Genomic DNA, 23,837 nt, shown 5'->3' on the forward strand with positions numbered 1-23,837 from the left:
GGAGAGTCACAAGAAGAGGAGGTAGCTCCCACAGGTGACCCACGGGCAGCAGGCACAAGAGTCGCAGTGAGGCCCTCTCACCACACCTGAAGAAGAGTACCATGTCTCTGGAGCAGTAGGCAGGATACTGTGCATTGCAGGAAGAAGTGCTGGAGGCCGGGGGTGCACAGGGCCTGAAGATCCCTTGGAGGAGGAACATACAAGCCTTGGTAGCTGCAAGAGTCGCCGTGCACAGGGGACTGTCCTGCAAAAAGAGGCAAGGGCTTACTGCCTCCCAAGTTGGACAACTGGTAGAGAGGACCAAGGGGTCCACTCCAGACCACCACCTGTGATGCAGGCTCCACGCAGCTCCGGAGGAAGGGAGAGCCATGCAGCTGGTCGTCATTGAAGTTGGTGTCAGCGGATGCAGGATAGTGACTCCTTCACTCCAAGGGAGATTCCTTCTTACTTCTTGTGCAGGCTGAAGACTCGTCTCCCTCAGAGGATGCACAACAGGGGAAATGTTGCACTTCCTGGAAGGAGTCGGAGAAACAATGTTGCAGAGCGGAGTCGTCGCTGAAGTTGCAGATCGTCGGTTCCTGGAGGGTCCAGTTGCAGTCCCAGTGACCAGAAGATGAAGTAAACGATGCAGAGGAGTCCTGCTGGAATCTTGCACGTGACTTCTGAGGATCCACCCAAGAGGGAGACCCTGAATAGCCCAGGAAGGGGAATTGGTCACCTAGCAGGGTGACCACCTATTAGGAGGGGGCTGGGGCTGTGACATCACATGCCTTAGATTCAAGATGGCAAATCAAGTGGCCACCTGGAGGAGCTCTGGGCACCACCCTTGGGGTGGTTGTGGACAGGGGAGTGGTCACTCCCCTTTCCATTGTCTAGTTTTCCGCCAGAGAAGGGACCGAGGGTACCTGGACAGGTGCAAACCGGTTTATGCAAGGAGGGCACCAAATGTGCCCTTCAAAGCATACTGGTGGCTTAGGGGAGGCTTCCCCTCCCAAGCCATGTACCACCTTATTTCCAAGGGAGAGGGTGTTACCTCCCTCTCCCGCAGGAAATCCTTGGTTCTGCCTTCCCCTGCCTGAGCTGGTCAAGCAGCAGGAGGGCAGAAACCTGTCTGAGGGGTGGCAGCAGCGCTAGCTGCCCGGAAAACCCCAGAAGATTAATAGGAGCAATGCCAGGGGTCCTCTAGGGAGCCCCAGAGTGCATGAAATCGTACAACCAATACTGGCAACAGTATTGGGGTATGATTCTGGCATGTTTGATACCAAATATGCCCAGGTTCGGAGTTACCATTATGTAGCTGGACACAGTAGATGCATAAAATGGCTTTCTGTACTTACCAAGTCCAGTGTAATGGGGCTGGAGTTCGGAGGGGCACCCCTCCTCATGCAGGGGTGCCCTTACAGACAGGTATCTGCACCCTGCCCTTTGGGCTAGGAGGGCCTACCATAGGTGTGACTTATAGTGACCTGGTGCAGTGACCTGTAGTGAAAGGGTGCATGCACCTTTTCACGCAGACACATTTTGCATGGGCATCCATGGGTAGCACAATACATGCTGCAGCCCATGGGGAACCCCTGGTGCCCCAATGCCCTGGGTACCTAAGTACCATATACTAAGGACTTATATGGGGCACCAGTATGCCAACTGTGGGGTGTGCTAAGTCCTAAGCAACCAAATTTAGAGGGAGAGAGAGCACAGTCACTGGGGTCCTGGTTAGCAGGATCCCACTGAACACAGTCAAAAACACTGACAGAAGGCAAAACACGGGGGTAACCATGCCAGAAAGAGGGTACTTTCCTACATAGTAGAACAGCTATGAGATAGGTGAGGAGAAGCATGTAGCTCGCTCACAAAGAGTAGATGACCCACAGATCCCAAGAACATATAAAAAGTCATGGGAGTTTAAGAAATGGCCATGAAAATGAAAGTGGATGTGGAGTCACGACAGATAGGAACACGAAGTGCTCCCAAGAATAGATGGATGAATGAGGCGCTAAAGTGTCTAATAGGGAGTGCGAGAGGTTGGAACGTAATGCCTATCAAGGGAAAAACCCCAAAGAGTAATTAAAAAGGGAAGCTACACATAGCGCTGGATAGACTTGCAAGAACATTGATATGTCCAAGCAGAAAGTGTCCAGAGAAACACGCAGAGGAACAGGACAACATGGATGTCAGAAATGAAAACAGAACACCATAGGAGGGATTTGATCTGAACCCTTGATTGTAAAATGCAGGATATCAAAAGGCTTAAAACCTGAATATTGAGCTATGCTTATGCCCTGTTAGTGATTAGACTTTCCACAAAGACTTTCCACAAAGGGTGTCCCTCTACATTGTATTTCTGTTCTTACTGTATCACACAGTATCTGTTGGTTTATCCAAGTAGGTGGTTGTTCCACCCTCTACTTCTTTAGATGTACTCGCCTTGTTTTTATCTTTGGTTGATTTGTCTGTCTTTTGGTGTATGTTCCCCCCACTCCAATTTTTTTTTGAAGTAAGAATCTGCGCAGAAAGCAGCAATCCAAGTTCAGGTCAACACTGAGGGGGTCATTCTGACCCTGGCGGTCATCGACCGCCAGGGCCAACGACCACGGACGCACCGCCAACAGGCTGGCGGTGCTTCCAGGCCAATTCTGACCGCGGCGGTAAAGCCGTGGTCAGAAAAGGGAAACCGGCGGTTTCCCGGCGGTTTTCCCCTGGCCAAATGAATCCTCCATGGCGCTGCTGATTCCGACCCCCTTCCGGGTGTCGTGGGGACCCTGGGGGCCCCTGCACTGCCCATGCCACTGGCATGGGCAGTGCAGGGGCCCCCTAACAGGGCCCCATAATGATTTTCAGTGTCTGCTTTGCAGACACTGAAAATCGCGACGGGTGCCACTGCACCCGTCGCACCCCAGCAACTCCGCCGGCTCCATTCGGAGCCGGCTTCATCGTTGCTGGGTCTTTCCTGCTGGGCGGGCGGGAAAGTCAGAATGACCGCCGCGGTCATTTGACCGCGGTGCGGTCTTTTGGCGGGGGAACTTTGGCGGGCGGCCTCCGCCGCCCGCCGAAGTTGGAATGACCCCCTTAATACTACTAAAAGGAGAATATAGAGATCTATTGCTGTAGTGGAATCTGGATACCGGTATGGTCAAAAAGGAAAATGTGATAGAAAAAGATTTAAAAAAACAGAACGGATAATGAAGAAGATGCATACAGAAGGGAGAAACGTCCTTCTAAGGCAGGCACAAAACCAGTCATGAAAGAATGGGGGTCAACAACCTCCTATAGGTGAACTATACACACCCCTCATAGAAGAAAGGGAGCTAACGGCAAGATACATTGAATAAACCAATGGTGGTATACAAGTATAACCCTGCCACTGTGGACTGATGAGTAGGAAATAAGTCCACAAAATAGGCCGTCTATGCTTGAAAGGAAAAGGGGTGTGAAATCAAAGGTGAAGGAGGGAAATGTTATAGACATAGGAGGAAGAGAACTCTCACTGCTCAGTGTAAGTATCCGTGATCCTGGCCATGAAGCCACAGGGGAGTGCCCCAGGCAACACCCATGAGGGACTGTAACCATGATCACCATTTCACTGTAAATGTTCAGACACAAAAGGAAAATATGATAACAAAAGATATTGTCATGCAAAAAACAAAGCAATAAACGGAGAACCCTCACGACCACCCTAAACAGGGCAGAATGAAGGTGAAAGTAGGGGCAACAGCTGGTGGCCTTGAGCTTGGAGGAAAGAGAACCAGAAAAGAAGATCTAGAATAAAAGTATTAGTCAACTGACCAATGTAAGTTCCATGGAAAATGATCGTATAAATCCTAAAGATATGAGGAAACAAATTTCTCCCATAGGAGTACCAAGGAAATTCCCAATAGGGAACAAGAAGCAGGAAAGAGTAGCAAAAGCTTACACAAATTGCTCCGAAGAGCTGGAGCTTAACACAAATATCCATAGAAATCACAGAGATTCTTGGCAACCTGCATATAAGTAGAATACATCATAAAACACGCCATAGGCAGAATGAGACTGAGACCTGGTCTGAAAGAAAACAAAAAAGAACCACATATGTGGAACAACAGCGAAAGATGAACAGAAATGTCTTTGGTGTTACTGCAAGTGCTGAACAGAAATGGTTTGCGCCACCAATGCACGCAATTGTACCACTAAGCAAAATCTCCATGATGAAGGAGAACATAGAAATAACAAATGAACCTGCAAGGAGCAGGAAGTTCACACTGGATGTTAACTGACAACAAAAACACACTCCAGAATGACAGTACAACTGCTAAAGGTGGTGCACGTTTATAGACACACCTGGAAGAGGACCCTCGTATTTCAGTGGGAGGGTGTGAGACCGTGAACACTATGCCACAGTAAATGCTCCTTAAATAAGCTGTAGAAGAGGAAGAGGACCTGACATTAAGTCCCACAATGAGCATCTCTGAAGCAGTGTAAAGCCGAATTGGCATACTCGCTAACAAGGGACTTGCCATCAAAGGGCATATCAAGCAACAAATCTCTTACCAGTTCTGAGAAATAAGAAGAACATAGCCAATCCCTTTAACGTAGCACTACAGAGGAAGCCATAATCCATCCAACAGAATCAGTGGTACCCATCCCACAGCGCACACTAGGTTTGGCAGCATGCTGACCATCCCGTACCAAGGGTGTGAGAGCAGTTCTAGCCTTGTCAGGCAGAGAAGGCAAAATACGCTCCACTGAGTTCCACAGAACGTGGGAGAAGGGAGCAAGAGGTATTAGTGGAACGCAAGGTCGAACTAGATGAGGTGAAAATCCTCCTACCAGAAGCATCCAGCTGCCTGCCTTCTCGCTCTGGTGGACCATGAGGAATCTGCGTAAGAGTGTGTGCACCCAAAGCAGTTTGCACCGCAAAACTTTGAGTCGTTGGGTGCCAGCGAAGGCATGACGGATCCTCCGGGGCTGGCCTGTGTCTATGGCAGATAAAACGCTCCACAGGGGAACCAGAAACTGCCTGGGTTCAAACTTCCAAGAGGATATCATAAAGAGCCTCACAATAAGAAAGGGACAGCTCTACAGAGGACTGGTCTGGATGTAATACGTCAAGTAATGGATCCGATGACATTTGCACTGTACGAAGCTGTAAATGCAACAACTCCGAAACCCGATTCAACATATCTGCTAAAACAGAACTAGCCTCAGTAGCCAAACCAGAGGATGATAGAAGGCTGGATACCGGTGAGGAATCAAGACCGCTTGCATTGGGCAAATCATGCAACCAATCTGAGTGTGAAAGTGGAATGGTTCCTGAGTCAGGAGGCTGTGGATGTCCAGGACCCTCCAATGGAGGAACAAGAGCTTGAGGCTCAGCAAATGAAGGAACATCCGACTCCCAAGGTGCCGCTCCCAGCGTCTGTGTCAACCGACGCCGAGAGGGAGAGACCTCGACCTTGGCGGTGGCCTCATCTCACTCTGGAGAGACAACAATAGGGGCGTCAAGTGATGTCGTATGTGCCAACGCAGCCGAAGACAGCATCGGAAGTGAGGAATCAAGTGCAGTCCAGGGGAGCTGCATGAGGCAGTGCATTGAGTCAATCCAACTTTTGACCCCCCGCCTCCTTAGGGCCCAAAGGCGCTCCAGAGGGAGGAGGAGACACAAAAACAGAATGCAAGGGTGCATAATAGTCTCGCATTTGGGACAGAGTCGCCCAGGCGGCAGGATAAGGCAGAAGGAACGGGGTCGTCTCCTGCGGAGACTCATCCAAGATCTGGTTGAGTCGTTACGGGGCAGTGAAGCCAGAGGAGGACGCGACTTTGCCCGAAGACAACGCTTACCTGGAGACGTCGTTGGAACTGGAGACATCGAGAGAGACACACGCAATCGACTCCTAGAATGGTCTCTGGGATGCGAAGTAGTAGATGATGGAGTATGACACCTCCAAGAGTTCTGCGAAGACTGTGACACCCGGATAGCCAGGAGCTTCATCCGCCGCCCTTGCAACATCTTAGGCCTCAGTTGTTGACAGGCGTTGCAGCCTTCGGCGTCGAGGTGGGTGCCTAGGCACCACATGCAGAGGGAGTGAGGGTCTGTGACCAACATCTGTCAAGCACATGACCCACAAGGCGTAAAGCCATTAGGCATAAACACTGTTCTAAGAAAGAAAAATACTCATGAAAAGGGGAAGGCCAAAAATGGCGAGAAGAACTGCTTCTCCACAGCTGCATTGCTACGTGGAAAAGAAGAAACTGACATCAGCGTGTCGGGGGAGGGACTATATGGACTCTGTCTACATCATATCTGAGGACGACGTCGCTACAGAGTCACGCGACACCTCTACTGATGTGCAGAGGTACTACTGAGGAAAAGTTTCCAGATGCAGTCTGATGCCTGGGGGAGAATTCTAAGATAAGGAATCAGCGGCTAGTTGTCTATATCAGATTCAAAATTTCTCTGTAAACTGTCTGTAATAAGACTGTCACACATCACCCACATTAAAAATAAAATAAATTAAAAATGGTATTTAATACAGTATGTTTAAGAATTATTAAAGGTCATCTCGGCATGAGCCTGCAGCACACAGCTGGCGCTTTCTGTGGGCCCGGTGAAAGGCTGGGACCATGGGCCAGAGTTCACTATGCTTATGCCTTAAAACGTCTCTGCCGGATACAATCCCACTGTATGACTGGAGCACTAAATCATGTGAAACCATGAGTCACAAAGCTGACACGAAGCTACAGAGGAAGATAATGTTTACCTCTACTTCCTCCAGGTCCTTTCCATAGTCATTGGACTCAGCAACTGACTGTTTGCTGGATAGCCAAGCCTCGACCACCTCCACTGCCTTCTGGAACTGGAACCACTGATCCTGCTCCAGTAGCTGCTCCTTCAAGCTCCTACTCTTGTCCAGCAATGTTTCGTACTCCTTTACTACCGTATGGAGCTTGGGAATGACATTGACACTGCAAAGAATATACATATACATATCAGCATGCAATGCCATTGCAATAAGCCCAAGGCCTCGGGAACAAACTAAGATGCACAGATTATATACCAATTATTAAACTTTCCTCGAATTAAAACACTTTCCAGCTAGTGATGAATGCCTTAAATGCTTCAGGATTAACTATATCCCATAAACCTAATTGGATTAGCTAACTATCAACATTTATTGACATCACATAGATATTTGTTCAATTTTAATATCTACATGGAACATTTCATTTTTAAGTGTAAATAGGAGAATCCAAGAAATAGATATACGTATGACAGGATATTAGAATAAACATCATTGGTACTGGGAGGAAGGTCTATGTTTTTAGCCACATGTTTTATAGTTTATTCACCTACAAAAAGAGTGGAAGAGTTGAGTGAGACGGAGTAGGTGCTGCCTTTGGAGAAGTGCTTTGGTCTCACAACCAACTTCTTAATTTGTCTCTCATTCTTCTCCAACAGTACATGGTGGTAACTATTTGGCCTTTAAAGTCGGAAAGTGCAAACTGTAGTCATCGGCATTTAAACAGAACCAAAGATAGATGACTCAGAAGAGAAATAAAGATGGATACCCCAGAAAAAGAAACAAAGATGGCTGACTGGGGAACAGAGCCTTTCGTTTCTCAACCTGGATATTAAAAGGAGTGAACAAAATATGAAAACCTCAGTGACCATACAGGAGAGACCCTAATAGGTTGTATTAGTAACTGCAATTTCAAAACATTACACTAAAAACACTCAGAATTAAGGCTTCAACTTGGAAAGCGAATCCATAACATGCATTATTTCAGCAAACGCATTTCTGGTTTTGTTCTGGTTTTATCTTACCACTCTGGGTTTTCACTGGTTGTCAAATTGGAACCTGTGCCCTGTAACTTCATAACACGTGGCTTGAAGCCTTCCAGATCTAGATTGGTGGCCTCCAGCTTGCGCAGCAAAGCCTTTGTAGAGTCTTCACTTTTCCCACAGTCAGTGGTCCCCAGGACATATCCTCTGTCTGCCATCCAGGACTCTGCCTCTAAGAGCTACAGCAAATAAACGATAAGAACAGCAACAATAACTACAAATTTCACATCTTCCCCAACGATCTAAACCACCAGGACTGTGTGACTCATTGGAGCACTAGTGATGGAGAGAGCCTCCCTATTAGTTATGTGGACTTCTGGAGTGCTAATAAAGTGCATCTCTCACTATATCTTTCCTCCGAGTTGAATACCATGGTGTCCTCCACTGTTTTTCAGGCTGGAGAGATTTTGGCCTGCATTGATAGTCTAAGCATTTTGCACTTCAAAGCAATACACACTAGAAAAAGGGAGCAGAGCGCTTCAAAGCAATACACACTAGAAAAAGGGAGCAGACCACACAAACACCATTGTATTAAACACTGAATGGTAAGCCTAGAAAATAGGTCTTTGGGTGTAGGAATTTATGTAAGACTATACAGTAGATAAAATACCACTATTTTACATAACTGAAAAAACTGACACAACCTCTTTACTACAATATGTTTTAGAGCTATGATTAAAAAGTCAGCAAAAAAATAAGTAAATAATTACTGTTGGTTTCAACGAAAATGTAGGAATTTCGAAGCATCACTGCCTACCTCAATTACTTTCCATTGAAAGTAACCTCTTTACTGGTAGATAAAGGAAAGGAATTAAAAAAAAATCTGGGACAATATCTGCAACATTATGAATGAGGCTATAGTATGCTGAGTTTACTAACCACTTTTGCTTTTTATAATGCCATAGTGAAAGTCTTGAGAAAGTCAAAAAGGCAAAAGAGGAAATGCTTGAATTATTTTGAAAGAGTGGTAATCTCAATGAATAACATGCTACTTCACTGTCTTTTTTTACCTCTGTGCCTTTACAAAAGGAGACTAATAATAAGTAAATTAATCTAGACGCAGTCCAAAATAGTGCAGTCCAGGCCAAATTCCTAGGCCATGGTCTCGACTGCACAGGAACACAAGTCATCCTTCATTGTGACGAGTAGCATCAGTCTCTATGGTCTCATCATCCTGAAAGTTGTGGGGGGAACTGAATGTCTAGCTAGATCTCAATTTTAAAATATAATAAAAATACATTTTAAGAAAGTGATCTGGCACATAATGAGGCTTATAAAATTATAAAACACATGGTGCATATTTAACACTAAGCAACTCTTTACCATTTGAGATGGACTGACCAGACCTAAAAAGGTTTATGGTTCCTTTGGAACTTGCACTGAAAAAACAGATAATGGAATTGTGATGTCTCCCTTATGGCATCGTGCGTTTATCTTTCAACACCAATCAATCAGGTTCCCAGCACCTTCCATAAGTCACTCTTCTCATCACTCAAAACCAGTCAATCTCGTTTTTAGGACCTTCCAGAAGACATGACATTCTGCTGTTGGACTGCAAAATAAAATAAAGTTTGAAATACATATGGTGTTGTGAGGCTACTGCTGTAACCCATTACCATGAGGCAACTGTTATTCATATATACATGACATACATCATTCACTGTCAGTCACAGCACATACTGAGAAAACTACATATTTCCTGAGGTCAGATGAACATAGGATAGATGTGAACAAACATCCGGAGGTGAAGCCTTCCATGTCACAATCATTACCATGTTTCTGTACCAAGGCAGTGATTCTGAGGCACTATATTCCGAACTGGGTAGTTGACATACAGAGGTTATAGCTAGGGATTGCAGAATCTACTACCGGCCATGTCAACCTTGGCATATCATCAAGAAATGTTATGCCAAAAACGTTTTATTGGAAATGTGTCCATGAACAGCCTTACCCATTCAGTTTCTTAAAGAAACACTGGTCATCTTTTAAGAAAAAAATAACTCTCAGGTAGTGTAGGAAAGTACCATCTTTCTTTTAAAATGGTTACCACCATTTTCTGCCTGTTGTCAGTGTGGTTGACTGTGTTCCCTGGGATCCTGCTAACCAAGACCCCAGTGATTATGCTCTCTCCCTTTAAACGTGGTTACTTGGACCACATACACCCCACATTTGGAATACTGGTGCCCCCATGTAAGTCCCTAGTAAATGGTACCCAGGGCATTGGGGTAACAGGGGATCCGTATGGGCTGCAGCATGTATTATGCCACCCAAAAGGGGCCCATGTAAAATGTGTCTGGCCATTGCAGCCTGTATGAAAAGGTGCATGCATCTTTTCACTACAGGTCACTGCACCAGGTCACTGTAAGTCACTCCTATGGTAGGCCCTGCTAGCCCAGTGGGCAGGGTGCAAGTAGCTAAGGTGCCCCCATGAACTCCAGTTCCAGGTCCATTTTCCTGGACTTCGTGAGTGTGGGTGTAGGAGGCTGGCCTGGCTTATAGTAGGTACCTGTGGTACTTGCACCCTGTGCCAGGTCCAGTTATCCCTTATAAGTAGAACAGAGGTGTTTCTAGCAGGTTAGGCTGATAGAAGGTAGCTATGGCAAAGCAGTTTAGGCTGAACTAGGAGACATGCAAAGCTCCTACTATACCACTTATATCATATAGCACAATATCATAAGAAAACACAATAATCAGAGTTACTAAAAATAAAGGTACTTTATTTTAGTGACAATATGCCAAAAGTATCTCAGAGAATACCCTCACTTAGGAGGTAAGTAATATACACAAGTTATGTTTACACAAACCCAAAACAGGTAAGTAACAGTAAGAAAAGTAGTGCAAACAATGTAGAATCACAATAGGATGCAATAGGTAAACACAGGTCTAGGGGCAACACAAACCATATACTCCAAAAGTGGAATGCAAATCACAAATGGACCCCAGACCTATGGGAAGTTGTAGAGGGTCGCTGGGACTGTAGGAAAACAGTAAGGGTGTCCAAAATACCCCACCCCAAGACCCTAGAAAGTAGGAGTAAAGCTACCCTACTACCTCAGAAAGACACAATAGTCGTGATAGGGGAATTCTGCAAGAACCACAAGCACCAGCAAAACACTGAAGACAGATTCCTGGACCTGAGGACCTGAAAAGGAAGGGGACCAAGTCGACCCGGAGATCCTTTCCAACTACCGCCCCATCTCCCTCCTCCCTTTCCCCGCCAAGGTTGCAGAGAAATTAGTCAACACCCACCTATCCCACTTCCTCGAAGCAACCAACACCCTTGACCCCTCACAATCTGGGTTCCGCAAGAACCACAGCACAGAAACCGCCCTCATCGCATGCACTAACGACATCAGGACCAAAGTCTACAAAGGCGAGACCGTCGCACTCATCCTCCTAGACCTCTCTGCAGCTTTTCACACCATCTGCCACCACACACTCCGCACACGCCTCCACAACATAGGAATCCGCCACAAAGCCTTAGACAGCCTCACCTCATTCCTCACCCACCGAACCCAGAGAGTCCACCTTCCACCCTTCCACTCCACCACTACCAAGATCACCTGCGGAGTCCCCCAAGGGTCCTCCCTCAGCCCCACACTCTTCAACGTGCTGGATGTTGCAGAACTGTTTCCACGCAGAAATACCGCAAACAAGCCTTGCTAGCTGCAAGGGTCATGGTAGAGGTTTTTGGGTGCTGCTGGGGACCAGGAAGGACCAGGATGTCGCCCTTTGGAGGAGGAGACAGAGGGGGCGCTCAGCAACTCAGAGAGCCCCCACAGAAGCAGGCAGCATCCACAGAAGTATCGGAGCAGGCACTTGGAAGTTCTGTGAACTCAGTCACAAAAGGAGGGTCCCACGATGTCAGAGTCCAACTCAGCGGGTTGAGCACTGCAGGACGGAGTGCTGGGGACCCAGGCTAGGCTGTGCACACAGGAATCCTTGGAGAAGTGCACGGAAGCCGGAGCAGCGGCAAATCACGCAGTACACAGGTCTGATGTCTGGCGTGGGGAGGCAAGGACTTACCTCCACCAAATTTGGACAGAAGGGCCACTGGACTGTGGGAGACACTTGGACCCAGCTCCTGTGTTCCAGGGACCACACTCGTCAGGATGAGAGGGGACAGAGAGGACCGAGATACAGTCTTTTGGTGCCCGCGTTAGCAGGGGGAAGATTCCGCTGACCCACAGGAGATTTCTTCTCGGCTTCCAGTGCAGGGTGAAGGCAGACAGCCCTCAGAACATGCACCACCAGGAAACAGTCAGGAAAGCCGGCAGGATGAGGCGCTACAATGTTGCTGGTAGTCGTCTTACTACTTTGTTGTGGTTTTGCAGGCGTCCTGGAGCAGTCAGCGGTCGATCCTTGGTAGAAGTCGAAGAGGGAAGTGCAGAGGAACTCTGGTGAGCTCTTGCATTTGTTATCGGAGGAATAGCCCAGAAGAGAGACCCTAAATAGCCAGAAAAGGAGGTTTGGCTACCAAGAAAGGAGGTTTGGCTACCAAGAGAGGTAAGAACCTATCAGGAGGGGTCTCTGACGTCACCTGCTGGCACTGGCCACTCAGAGCAGTCCAGTGTGCCCCAAAAAACCTCAGAATCCAAGATGGTAGGGGTCTGGGACACACTGGAGGAGCTCTGGGCACCTCCCCTGGGAGGTACTGGTCAGGGGAGTGGTCACTCCCCTTTCCCCTTGTCCAGTTTCACGCCAGAGCAGAGCTGGGAGATCCCTGAACCGGTGTAGACTGGCTTATGCAGAGATGGGCACCATCTGTGCCCTTCAAACCATTTCCAGAGGCTGGGGGAGGCTACTCCTCCCCAGCCCTTCACACCTATTTCCAAAGGGAGAGGGTGTAACACCCTCTCTCAGAGGAAATCCTTTGTTCTGCCTTCCTGGGCCGGGGCTGCCCAGACCCCAGGAGGGCAGAATCCTGTCTGAGGGGTTGGCAGCAGCAGCAGCTGCAGTGGAAACCCCGGAAAGGCAGTTTGGAAGTACCCGGGTTCTGTGCTAGAGACCCGGGGGATCATGGAATTGTCCCTCCAATACCAGAATGGTATTGGGGTGACAATTCCATGATCTTAGACATGTTACATGGCCATGTTCGGAGTTACCATGGTGACGCTACACATAGGTAGTGACCTATGTGCAGTGCACCCGTGTAATGGTGTCCCTGCAAAGTTTGAGGAATTTGCCCTGAACAATGTTGGGGCACCTTGGCTAGTGCAAGGGTGCCCACACACTTAGTAACTTGGCACCTAACCTTCACCAAGTGAGGGTTAGACATATAGGTGACTTATAAGTTACTTATGTGCAGTGAAAAATGTCTGTGAAATAACGTGGACGTTATTTCACTCAGGCTGCAGTGGCAGTCCTGTGTAAGAATTGTCTGAGCTCCCTATGTATGGCAAAAGAAATGCTGCACCCCATAGGGATCTCCTGGAACCCCAATACCCTGGGTACCTAGGTACCATATACAAGTGAATTATATGGGTGTTCCGGTGTGCCAATGAGAATTAATAAACTTAGTCACTAGCCTGCAGTGACAATTTTAGAGAACAGAGAGAGCATAAACACTGAGGTTCTGGTTAGCAGAGCCTCAGTGATACAGTTAGGCACCACACAAGGAACACATATAGGCCACAAACTTATGAGCACTGGGGTCCTGGCTAGCAGGATCCCAGTGACACATATCAAACACACTGACAACATAGGGTTTTCACTATGATCACTGGGCCCTGGCTAGCAGGATCCCAGTGAGACAGTAAAAACACCCTGACATATACTCACAAACAGGCCAAAAGTGGGGGTAACAAGGCTAGAAAGAGGCTACCTTCCTACAGTGGGGATGCCATTTTATGCGTGTACTGGACATAGGTCACTACCTATGTCCAGATACGTAATGGTAACTCGAACCTAGGCATGTTTGGTATCAAACATGTCAGAATCATACTCCAATACTGTTGACGTATGATTCTATGCACTCTGGGGGCTCCTTAGAGGACCCCCAGCATTGCTCCTACCAGCCTTCTGGGGTTTTCTGTGCATCCCAAGCTGCGGCCACCCCTCAGACAGGTTTCTTCCCTCTGCTGCTTGAGATGCTCAAGCCCAGGAAGGCAGAAGAAAGGATTTCTTTTGGGAGAGGGGGATAACACCTACATGGCTTGGGAGGGGTAGACTCCACAAGCCACTGGTATGCTTTGAAGGGCACATCTGGTGTTCTCCATGCATAAACCAGTCTACCCTGGTTCAAGGACCTCCAGTCCCTGCTCTGGCGTGAAACTGGACAATGGAAAGAAGAGTGACCACTCCCGTCCATCAATGCCCCAGGGGTGGCGCCCAGGGCTCTTCCAGAGAGTCCCTGGGTTCTGCCATTTTGAATCCAAAGTGGGCAGGGGCCTCTGGGAGCGTCTGATTGGCCAGGTCAGGTACGTAACGTCAGAGCCCCCTCCTGATAGGTGGTCACCTAGCTAGCTGACCAATCCCCCTTTCAGGGCTATTTAGGGTCTCTCTCTCTTGGGTTGGTACTCAGACTCAGCTTGCAAGATTCCAGCAGGACTCCTCTGGAACTGGACCCTCCAGGAACTGACATTCTGCATCCACGATGAAGGCTCTGCTTGCAACATTGTTTCCCCGGCTCCTTCCAGCTTCTGCAACATTTCCCCAGCAGTGCAGCCTCTGGGGACGGCAAGTCTTCATTCTGCATGAGAAAGAAGAAGGAATCTCCCTTGGAGTGAAGGAATCACTCCCCTGCATTCGCAGGTGCCAACTACATTGACGACTGGCTGTATGGATCTCCTCTTGTCCTGAGCTGCGTGGATCCTCATCACAGGTGGTGGTCCTTAGTAGTCCTCTTGGTCCTCTCTGCCAGCTGTCCAACTTTGGTGGAGGTAAGCCTTTGCCTTCCCATGCAGGACAGTACACCATGCACCGCATCTTCTTGCAGTTACTAAGACTTGTTGGCATCTCCTCCAAGAGATCTTCAGACTCCGTGTAGCCCCAGCCCCCCAGCACTCCTTCCTGCAATGTTCAGCCCTCTGTGTGTTTCTCCTCCGGCCTGAGGCTGCGTGGGCTCCTCTGCAACCCCTGGTTCCACTTCCAGTGAGTCTCCTGTGGGGGCTGCCTTTTCTTCAGTGGACTCTCTGCCTTGCTGAGGGGCCCCCTAGGACTCCCCCTGTGGGTTGAGTCTTCCTGAACCTTGTTGGTCCCCAACCGCTCCATTTGTTTTTCATCTTAACATCTGCCTTTGCCTAGGCTTGTTGGTGGCTTTTCCACCCTACTAACCGACTGCAATCATCCATCCGGCGTGGGACGGCGACTGCATCGTCCAGGAACTCTTCACCTGCTCCTGACCGTCTTCTTCCTACCATCGACCAATTACTGCAACCGCAGAGGGGTGGGTGGTGGCCCCTGCTGGACACTTCTGTGACTTCTGGACTTCGTCCCCTTCTTCCACAGGTCTTCCTCTTCAGGAATCCACCACTTTTCTGGGTGTTGCATTTTCTTCTTTTAAGTCCTTTTGGGTGGTTTGGGGAAAATCCAGGAACTTACTCATTTGTTCCTGGTCGCTGGGGGAGTATTGGGGGTTCCATAGTTCCCCAGCTCCCATCTACACATTCCACTTACTTAGGTTTTGGGTCCTGCATTTGCATTCCATTTTTTTAGTATATGGTTTGGGCTCCCCCTTGGGTCACTACTGCCTATTTGCTAATGCCCTGTTTTCTACAGTTTTTTATGCCTATTTCTGATTACTAAAGCACATATCTAGAGTGCTACTTACCTCCTGTTGCAGGGTTGCCTCTCTAGTACTTTTTGGTAATTGTATCACTAAAATGGTGTACCTTTATTTTTGTAACACTGAGGGCCTCATTATGACCCTCACGGTCAGACCGCTGCCAAAGCGGCGGTCCGACCGCAACACTACCACTGTGGTGAAAGCGTCACGTCTGACCATTGGCACCGCCACATTTCATCGCCAAATAAATGCTGGCTGAAATGGGGTGCTGGGGACCCCAGGGGGCACCGGCATGCCGTGCCTTTGGCTTGGGAACTGCGGGGGCCCCCCTGGCCAGCCACGTTGCGCAAATCACTGTCTGCTTTGCCAACAGTGATTTGCACGACGGATGCTGATGCACCTGACACACAACAGCATTGCTGCTGGCTCTATTATGAGCTGGCATCAATGTTGTTGTGCATTTCCCAGTGGGCCAGCGGGCGGAAACTGTGTACCTAACAGTGCCAGAGGGAAGGCAGCCGGGCTTGCAGCCTACTGACCTGCAGGAGTTTGTCGAGCTGCCTTTTACGCCCGCCAAACTCCTAATTAGGGCCTGAGAGTTTTCTTTCATGTGTGTAATGCTGTGTGACCACAGTGGTATTGCATGAGCTTTACATGTCTCCAAGTTAAGCCTGGGCTGCTCATCCACAGCTACCTATAGAGAGCCTGGCTTCCAGACACTGTCTACACTACACTAATAGGGGATACCTGGACCTTGTATAAGGTGTAAGGGCCAGATGTAGGAAAGTCCCAAATTGCGACTTGCAATTTGCGAGTCCTTGCGACTCGCAAATTGCAAGTCGCAATTTGGGATGCAGAAAGGTGTCTCAGACACCTTCTGCAAGTCGCTATGGGGTCGCAAAGACCCACCTCATTAATATTAATGAGGTGGGTCGCAATTTGCGACCCCATAGCGACTCAGGGCCCTCACGGGGATGGAGGCCTGCTGGGAACAGCAGACCTCCATGTCCGTGACTGCTTTTAAATAAAGCAGGTTTTTTTTTTCAAAGTGCAACCCGTTTTCCTTAAAGGAAAACGAGCTGCACTTTGAAAAATAAACCGAAACCTTTTGTTTCTGTATTTTTCAGGGCAGGTAGTGGTCCATTGGACCACTGCCTGCTCTGAAAAATTATTTTTAGGTCCAGTCACAAAGGGGAAGGGGTCCCATGGGGACCCCTTCCCGTTTGCGACTGGGTTACCATCCACTTCAAGTGGATGGTAACTGCGAGTCCATTTGCGACCGCTTTCGCGGTCGCAAATGGAATTGCATACCATTGCGACTCGCAAATGGGAAGGGAACACCCCTTCCTATTTGCGACTCGGAAATGCATTTTGCGAGTCGGTGCCGACTCGCAAAATGCATTTCTACATAGCAAAGACGCATTTGCGACTCGCAAACGGCGATTTTCGCCGTTTGCGAGACGCAAAGTCTTTGCTACATCTGGCCCTAAGTACCTTAGGTACCCACCATACACCAGGCCAGCTTCCTACAGGTAGAAAACAGGAAGGCGTGCAAACAGTACGACTGTAGTATAACCTCTGACCAAATAACTGGAACCTAGGAAGAAAATACCATAAGAAGGTCGAATGTGAAGCCAGCCTTCGCATTCTGGTGGTTCATCCCCTGGATAACTACTACAAATAAATGGATACGTTTACTTTTGCTCTCTTTTGAGCACCTTTTGAAATTACAAGTCACCCACACACACTTGCATACACGCACGCAGAAACACAACCCAAACATACACACACTCGCACAGGGTCATGCAATGGTTACCCATACCTCTGTGAGAAACTGCTGAGCCTCACAGGCTTGCACCAGCCTCTTCTGTCTCAGCTTAGTCTCTTCTTTTAAGGTTGCCATCGCGGCCCCCAGTTTTTGCAAACGGTTGCTGATCTCGTTGGAGGCGAAGTGGTTCGCTTGCACCAGTTTTTGTCCAGTGGTAGTGGCTGCTTTGGTGAGTGCTTCGCGGCTGCTGATCTCATTCTCTAAATTCTGGTGACAAGGACAATTAGAGTAAAATAGAATTAAACATGCGGTCGAATTTACAGTTGCTTTTTAGCATCCTAATGCCAAAAGGAAAAATGCGTGTCTAACAGATTAATGAAGACTTAACCTTAGCACTTAAGTTAACCAGCTTCAGTCAGTGGGCAAATTAGATTTGGTTGGCGTATAAAGTTCATGCAACATATTCAGCATATACGAGCATTTGCACCACATGCCAGATGAAAGCCTTAAGCATGTGATTTATTAATCAGTAGATTTCCCTACAAAAGGTACAATTCCACCATTGTGAGTGTAGGGGAAAATATGGCTTTTCATTTTTCCATTAGGAAAGTGAAAAGGACATATTTTTCCCTCCGGCTACATCAGCAGACATTAATTTGGTAAAGTTTGCTCTTGGAGACAATAAATAAATAAACAACTGTTTACTCAGATTTGCCCTTTTAAAATTCTTGGCCAGGGCTAAATTTAAAACGACTATCTTAACTGCGACGAAAAACAGGCCCAAATATGTCAAAGAATATTCTGAATCAGGAAGAATGCTTTCGAATGTCCCTTTTTGTGGGTCAGGCAATCATTTGGAGTTTCTGCCCTTCGGCAACTTCTTGGACAACCCTTGAATCATGACTGTCCCCTCCCTGACCTTTCTCCAAGTCAAACTACATTGTGGAATGTACTCATTCTTTTGGAAAAAAAACACCCTTTTCTACAGTTCGGAGAAAAAGTGAGGTGGGGCACTTACCCTAATGTATTGCGCTAAGTACATCTCTTTGAAGTACGCACAAGCTTAGAAATGCTAGGAGTGTAGGAAAAGAAACCTATCTAGCAGTCGCAGCTCATGACAACCAGAAAGGGTGGGGTGGCGCAGGGAGGTGGGGTGAATAAATAACAATTAAATACAAATAAAAAAAACTTACCTCCTCCACAGCGCGCCGCTCCTCTGTCTCCTTGCTGCAGGCACAGGCTCCCAGCCTGCCCTGCGGACAATCCTGATGCTTCTAAAAGGAGGGCACTCCCAGGCAGACTGGGAGCCTGTGCAGGCTCTCTCCAACCCAGCAACTGTGATGCTGGGCTGGTAAGAGCCTACTGCGCATGTGTGTCTGACCAGCCTGAGACAGCCGGCCAAACACACATGCTCTCTGAGGGGAGTGCTCTGTGCATTCCCCTCAAGTGCTCGTCACCGCCAATGCCCTGCCCCTTTTCAAGAAAACGATAATAAATAAATACAGTTTATTATTGCTTATTGAAAATTTTAGTAGCAGCCGCTGCTGACAGGGGAACAACGCTCCTCTGCCCTAATGGAGGAGCCGCCAATGCTATCTAGCACATTTCCCACAGTCATAACCAATCTGCGCATAGAGACTTTGTAGGAAGTTGGCTCTGTATATACTATCTCAAAGTGAGAGATAGTGTGCACAGAGTCCAAGGGTTCCCCTTAAAGGTTGATAGTGGCAAAATTAGATAATACTAATGCTCTATTTTGTTGTAGTGCGGGCGAGCAGTAGGTTTATCAGAGGGTAGTGTTAAGCATTTGTTGTACACACACAGGCAATAAACGAGGTACACACAATTAAAGACTCAAATCCAGGCCAATAGGTTTTTATGTAGAAAAATATATTTTCTACATTTATTTTTAGAACCACAAGATTCAAATTTGAGGTAAGTACATAAAATGCAAGGTGATGCACACAGGTAAGTAAGGAACTTTGAATTAAAGCAGTAGTACACACAGTATAGGTTAAAATGGCAATAAGCTATTTTAAAAGTGGACACTGCAAAAATCAACAGTTCCTGGGGGAGGTAAGAATTGTTAAGTTTCTGAGGTAAATAAAACACTTACAAGTTCAGTTTCCTGGGCATAGGTAGCCCACCGTTGGGGGTTCGAGGCAACCCCTAAGTCTCCGCACCAGCAACAAAGGGGCGGTCAGGTGCAGAGGTCAAAGGAGGGCCAAAATCACATAGGTGCCTATGGAGAACAGGGGTGCTCCGGTTCTGGTGTGCTGGCAGGTAAGTACCTGCGTCCTCGGGGAGCAGACCAGGGGTGTTTTATAGAGCACTGGGAAGGACACAAACAGGCACACAAAACACACCCTCAGCGGCACAGGGGCGGCTGGGTGCAGTGTGCAAAGTTGGCGTCTTGTTTCCTATAGAAAGCAATGGAGGGACCCGGGGGTCACTTAGGCGATGCAGGCAGGGCACAGGGGGCATCTCGGGCCAGCCACTGACTGGGCTAGGAAGAGGGCCGCCTGTGGGTTTATTATTCTGAGAAGTTTGATACCAAACTTCCCAGTATTCAGTGTAGCCATTATGAAACTGTAGAGTTTGTTTTTGACAAACTCCCAGACCATATACTTAATATGGCCATACTGTACTTACAATGTCTAAGAATGGACTTAGACACTGTAGGGGAATATTGCTCATGCAGATATGCCCTCACCTGTGGTATATTGCACCCTGTCTTAGGGATGTAAGGCCTGCTAGAGGGGTGACTTACCTATGCCACAGGCAGTATTTTCTGTGCATGACATCCTGAGGGGGATGCCATGTCGACTTTGCTTTTTACTACCCACCAACACACACAATCTGCAATGGCAGTGTGCATGTGTTAGGTAAGGGGTCCCTTAGGGTGGCATAACACATGTTGCAGCCTTTAGGGACCTTCCCTGGTCACAGGGCCCTTGGTACCACTGGTGCCTTTTACATGGGACTTTATATGTGTGCCAGGGGTGTGCCACTTGTGGAAGCAATGGTACATTTTTAGTGAAATAACACTGGTGCTGGGGCCTGGTTAGCAGGGTCCCAGCACACTTCTCAGTCAAGTCAGCATCAATATCAGGCAAAAAGAAAACAAGTTACTTACCTGTAAATACAGTTATCCAGTATTGGTATCTTTCATAAATTCACATGCTTGAATCATCCCCGTCGTCGAAGTGGGAGTCCCACGGTACATAAAATAGCAATAAATAATAAAAAAATTTTTTTTGCCATAGGCTATAATGGAGCCAGCACTTGCTCACATAGCCTATCCATGTCCTTTTGTGAAAGGACCCAAACCTGCCTGCTGTCCAATCAGGCACCATCACCCTCTAGAACCTTCTCCAGAGAAGCTTCCTTCCTCAGATTTTCCAGCATGAGAGTGAAAAAATTCAAACCTGAGAGGAAATGCGAGCATCAAAGGGGAGGAGGGTGGGTCACATGTGAATTTATGAAAGATACCAATACTGGATAACTGTAGTTACAGGTAAGTAACTTGTTTTCTTATCCAGTATTGGATCTTTCATAAATTCACATGCTTGAATCTGAATAGACAGCAGTATGGTTGATAAACATTGTGTCCAGCGTGGGTGGAGGGTGCGAGCATGAAGACCCTCTATCTCAAATATAAATAATAATAATAATAATAATAATCATAGTAAACTCATACATTTCTGAACGTGAGTTACAAAGGAATACAGATACTTTAAGTACGTGTATATGTATAGTAAAATTCATGCTGTAAATACCGATATATATATATATATATATATATATATATATATATATATATATGCGTATATGTATACACATCCATAAATACATACATAAACCTTACATAATCACATGGAAGCATAATAGAAACATGGTTATTTGCATCTCAAACCATATGACTATAACTAAGGAAAGGTCTCACCTTAATGAAAGAGATGGCGTAGCACAGCTTGTCCTACTAGAGAGTCTGTTCTTTGTGATGACTCCAGATAATAGTGCTGCGTAAAGGAGTGCGTAGTTTTCCATGTCGCAGCCTGGCAAATTTTATCAAGGGCAATACCTTGAAACAATGCAGCCATTGTGGAGACTGCTCTTGTGGAGTGGGCTCTCGGGCGCCTAGTCAAGGGTTTTCCTGCCTTGGTGTGACAAAATTGGATTGTTGAAGAAATCCATCGGGCTATAGTGGCCTTGGCTACTCCTGTTCCCTGACGTCCCAGAGAATAAGATACTAGGAGTTGATCTGATTTTCTGATGTGTTTGGTACTTTGCAGGTAAAATTTTAGGCATTGTTTGATGTCCAAAGAGTGGAGAGTTTTCTCTGCTATCGTAGTAGGATTTGGAAAAAAGGTTCGTAGAATAACGGGTTCATTGAGGTGGAACGAAGATGGAACTTTGGGAATATATTTGGGATTGGTACGGAGCATAACGAAGTCCTCAGAGAAAACTAAAAAGGGTTCTTTAGTAGTGAACACCTGTATATCACTGACTCTCCTGGTAGAGGTGAGAGCGAGCAAGGTTGACACTTTCCAGGTGATGTACTTGAGTTCCGCCCTATGAATGGGCTCAAAATGAGCTTTCATGAGTTGGGAAAGAGCAATATTAAGGTGCCACTCTGGCGGAGGTAAGCGTACCGGAGGAAAGGTGCGGAACAGCCCTTTCATAAACTGTCTGATGACTCTGGTTGAGCCGATAGATGGCATGTCAGCCAATCGCCTGTAAGAGGCTATAGCTGCTAGGTGAATCTTGACTGATGCATGGGAAAGACCAGCTTTGGAGAGGGAGAGCAGGTAAGAAAGAATTTGCTCAGGATTAATCTGAAATGGGTGAAAAAAATTCTGAGAGCACCAAACACAGAATCGCTTCCATTTGAGTTTGTATGTCTTGTTCGTGCTCTCTGCTCGTGCCTTAGATAATATGAGCCTACATTCTTGATCAATGTTCATATCTTGGAACTCTCTGTACTCAGGAGCCAAGCATGTAAGTGTAGTGAAGTTGGGTCGGGATGTAAGATGAGACCCTGATTCTTCGTTAGAAGATTGTGGTTGCAAGGGAGGCGGACTGGATTGGCTACCGACCGAAGTAGGAGCTCCGTGTACCAGTACTGCCTCGGCCACTTGGGGGCTATGAGAATGATCCTGCAGCATTCGGTCTTCATTTTCCTGAGGAGCCTGGGAATCAGTGGAATGGGGGGAAAAGCGTATGCAAAGATCCCGGACCATCTTATCAAAAGAGCATTTCCCCACGACCCCGGGAGTGGGTATCGACTGGCGTAAAACTGGCATTTGGCGTTCAGATTGGTGGCGAACAAGTCCAGGATCGGTCGACCCCATCAATGGAAGATGTCCTCGAGTATGGTCTGGTTGAGTTCCCACTCGTGACAGTTGTCGTCTGTCCTGCTGAGAGAGTCCGCTAGAGCATTGTTGACCCCAGCCAGGTGCTCCGCCCTGAGGCGGACGTTGTTCAGTGTGAGCCAGTTCCAGAGAGACTGAGCTTCTCTTGAGAGGGAGAGGGATCTTGTTCCTCCCTGCTTGTTGATGTAGAACATGCTTGTTGATGTAGAACATGCTTGTTGTGTTGTCTGTTCTGACTAACACTGATGATCCTGCGATGCGTGGCAGAAAAGCTTTGAGCGTGAGATGAATCTCCTTCAGCTCCAACAAGTTTATGTACATCTCTTTTTGGAGCTTGGACCATCTGCCTTGAATGCGCATGTCCTGTAAGTGGCCTCCCAATCCTTCCAAGGAGGCGTCCGTGGTGATGACGAAATCTGTTATTGGTGCCAGAAAAGTTAGACCATGGGAGAGGTGGTTGATGTGAGACCACCATTCTAACGCCTGCCGAATCTTTGGTGTGATAGTTATTAAGTCGTCGAAGGATCCTTGCGACTGGGTCCATTGAAGTTGCAGTTCTTCTTGCAGTGGCCTCATTTTGAGTCTTGCTAGCCGCACTAGGACTATGGCTGAGGAAATCATGCCCAGAAGCGATTTGAATAGTCGTACTGAAACGAACTTTCTTGCGGAGATTGTGACAGCCAATCGGGTCAGCTTCAGCTGCCTTGCTAGGGTAAGATATGCCTTGTTTTGGATAGTGTCTAATTCTGCTCCCAGGAAAACTCTCCTGCGTGCGGGAAGCACGACTGACTTCTGGCTTTGGAGGCTAGTAGAGATGACGGAGCTTTTATGAGCCAGTCGTCCAGGTATGGGAACATCTGGAAACCCTTGCTTCTGAGGGAGGCTGCGACCGGGGCAAGGCATTTCGTGAAGATTCTCGGAGCTGATCTGAGGCCAAATGGTAGGACTCTGAACTGATAATGGGCACCGGCTACTGTAAAACGGAGATATTTGCGATGCTTTTGGTGTATTGGAATGTGGAAGTAGGCGTCCTGGAGATCTAGAGTTGTCATAAAATCTCCGGGATTCAAGAGTTGCAAGATATCTGACAGTGTGATCATTCTGAAGGATTGTTTCCGAAGGAACTTGTTGAGTTTCCTGAGGTCTAGTATA

General features: G+C 47.5%; 1 protein-coding gene across 1 annotated transcript in view; it reads right to left on the reverse strand.

Annotated features, from left to right (window-relative positions):
• The window catches only part of SPTBN5 (spectrin beta, non-erythrocytic 5), a 1,780,873-nt gene that overhangs the window by 216,628 nt on the left and 1,540,408 nt on the right, over positions 1 to 23,837 (reverse strand). The window contains exons 55-57 of the mRNA XM_069208774.1: positions 17,365 to 17,577; positions 7,799 to 7,995; positions 6,735 to 6,939 (exon numbers count right to left, since the gene is read on the reverse strand). Coding sequence (XP_069064875.1) covers positions 6,735 to 6,939; positions 7,799 to 7,995; positions 17,365 to 17,577 — 615 coding nt within the window. The remainder of the gene's footprint in view (positions 1 to 6,734; positions 6,940 to 7,798; positions 7,996 to 17,364; positions 17,578 to 23,837) is intronic.

This window comes from Pleurodeles waltl, chromosome 9 (genome assembly GCF_031143425.1).
Source record: "Pleurodeles waltl isolate 20211129_DDA chromosome 9, aPleWal1.hap1.20221129, whole genome shotgun sequence".
Classification (NCBI taxonomy): Eukaryota; Metazoa; Chordata; class Amphibia; order Caudata; family Salamandridae; genus Pleurodeles; species Pleurodeles waltl.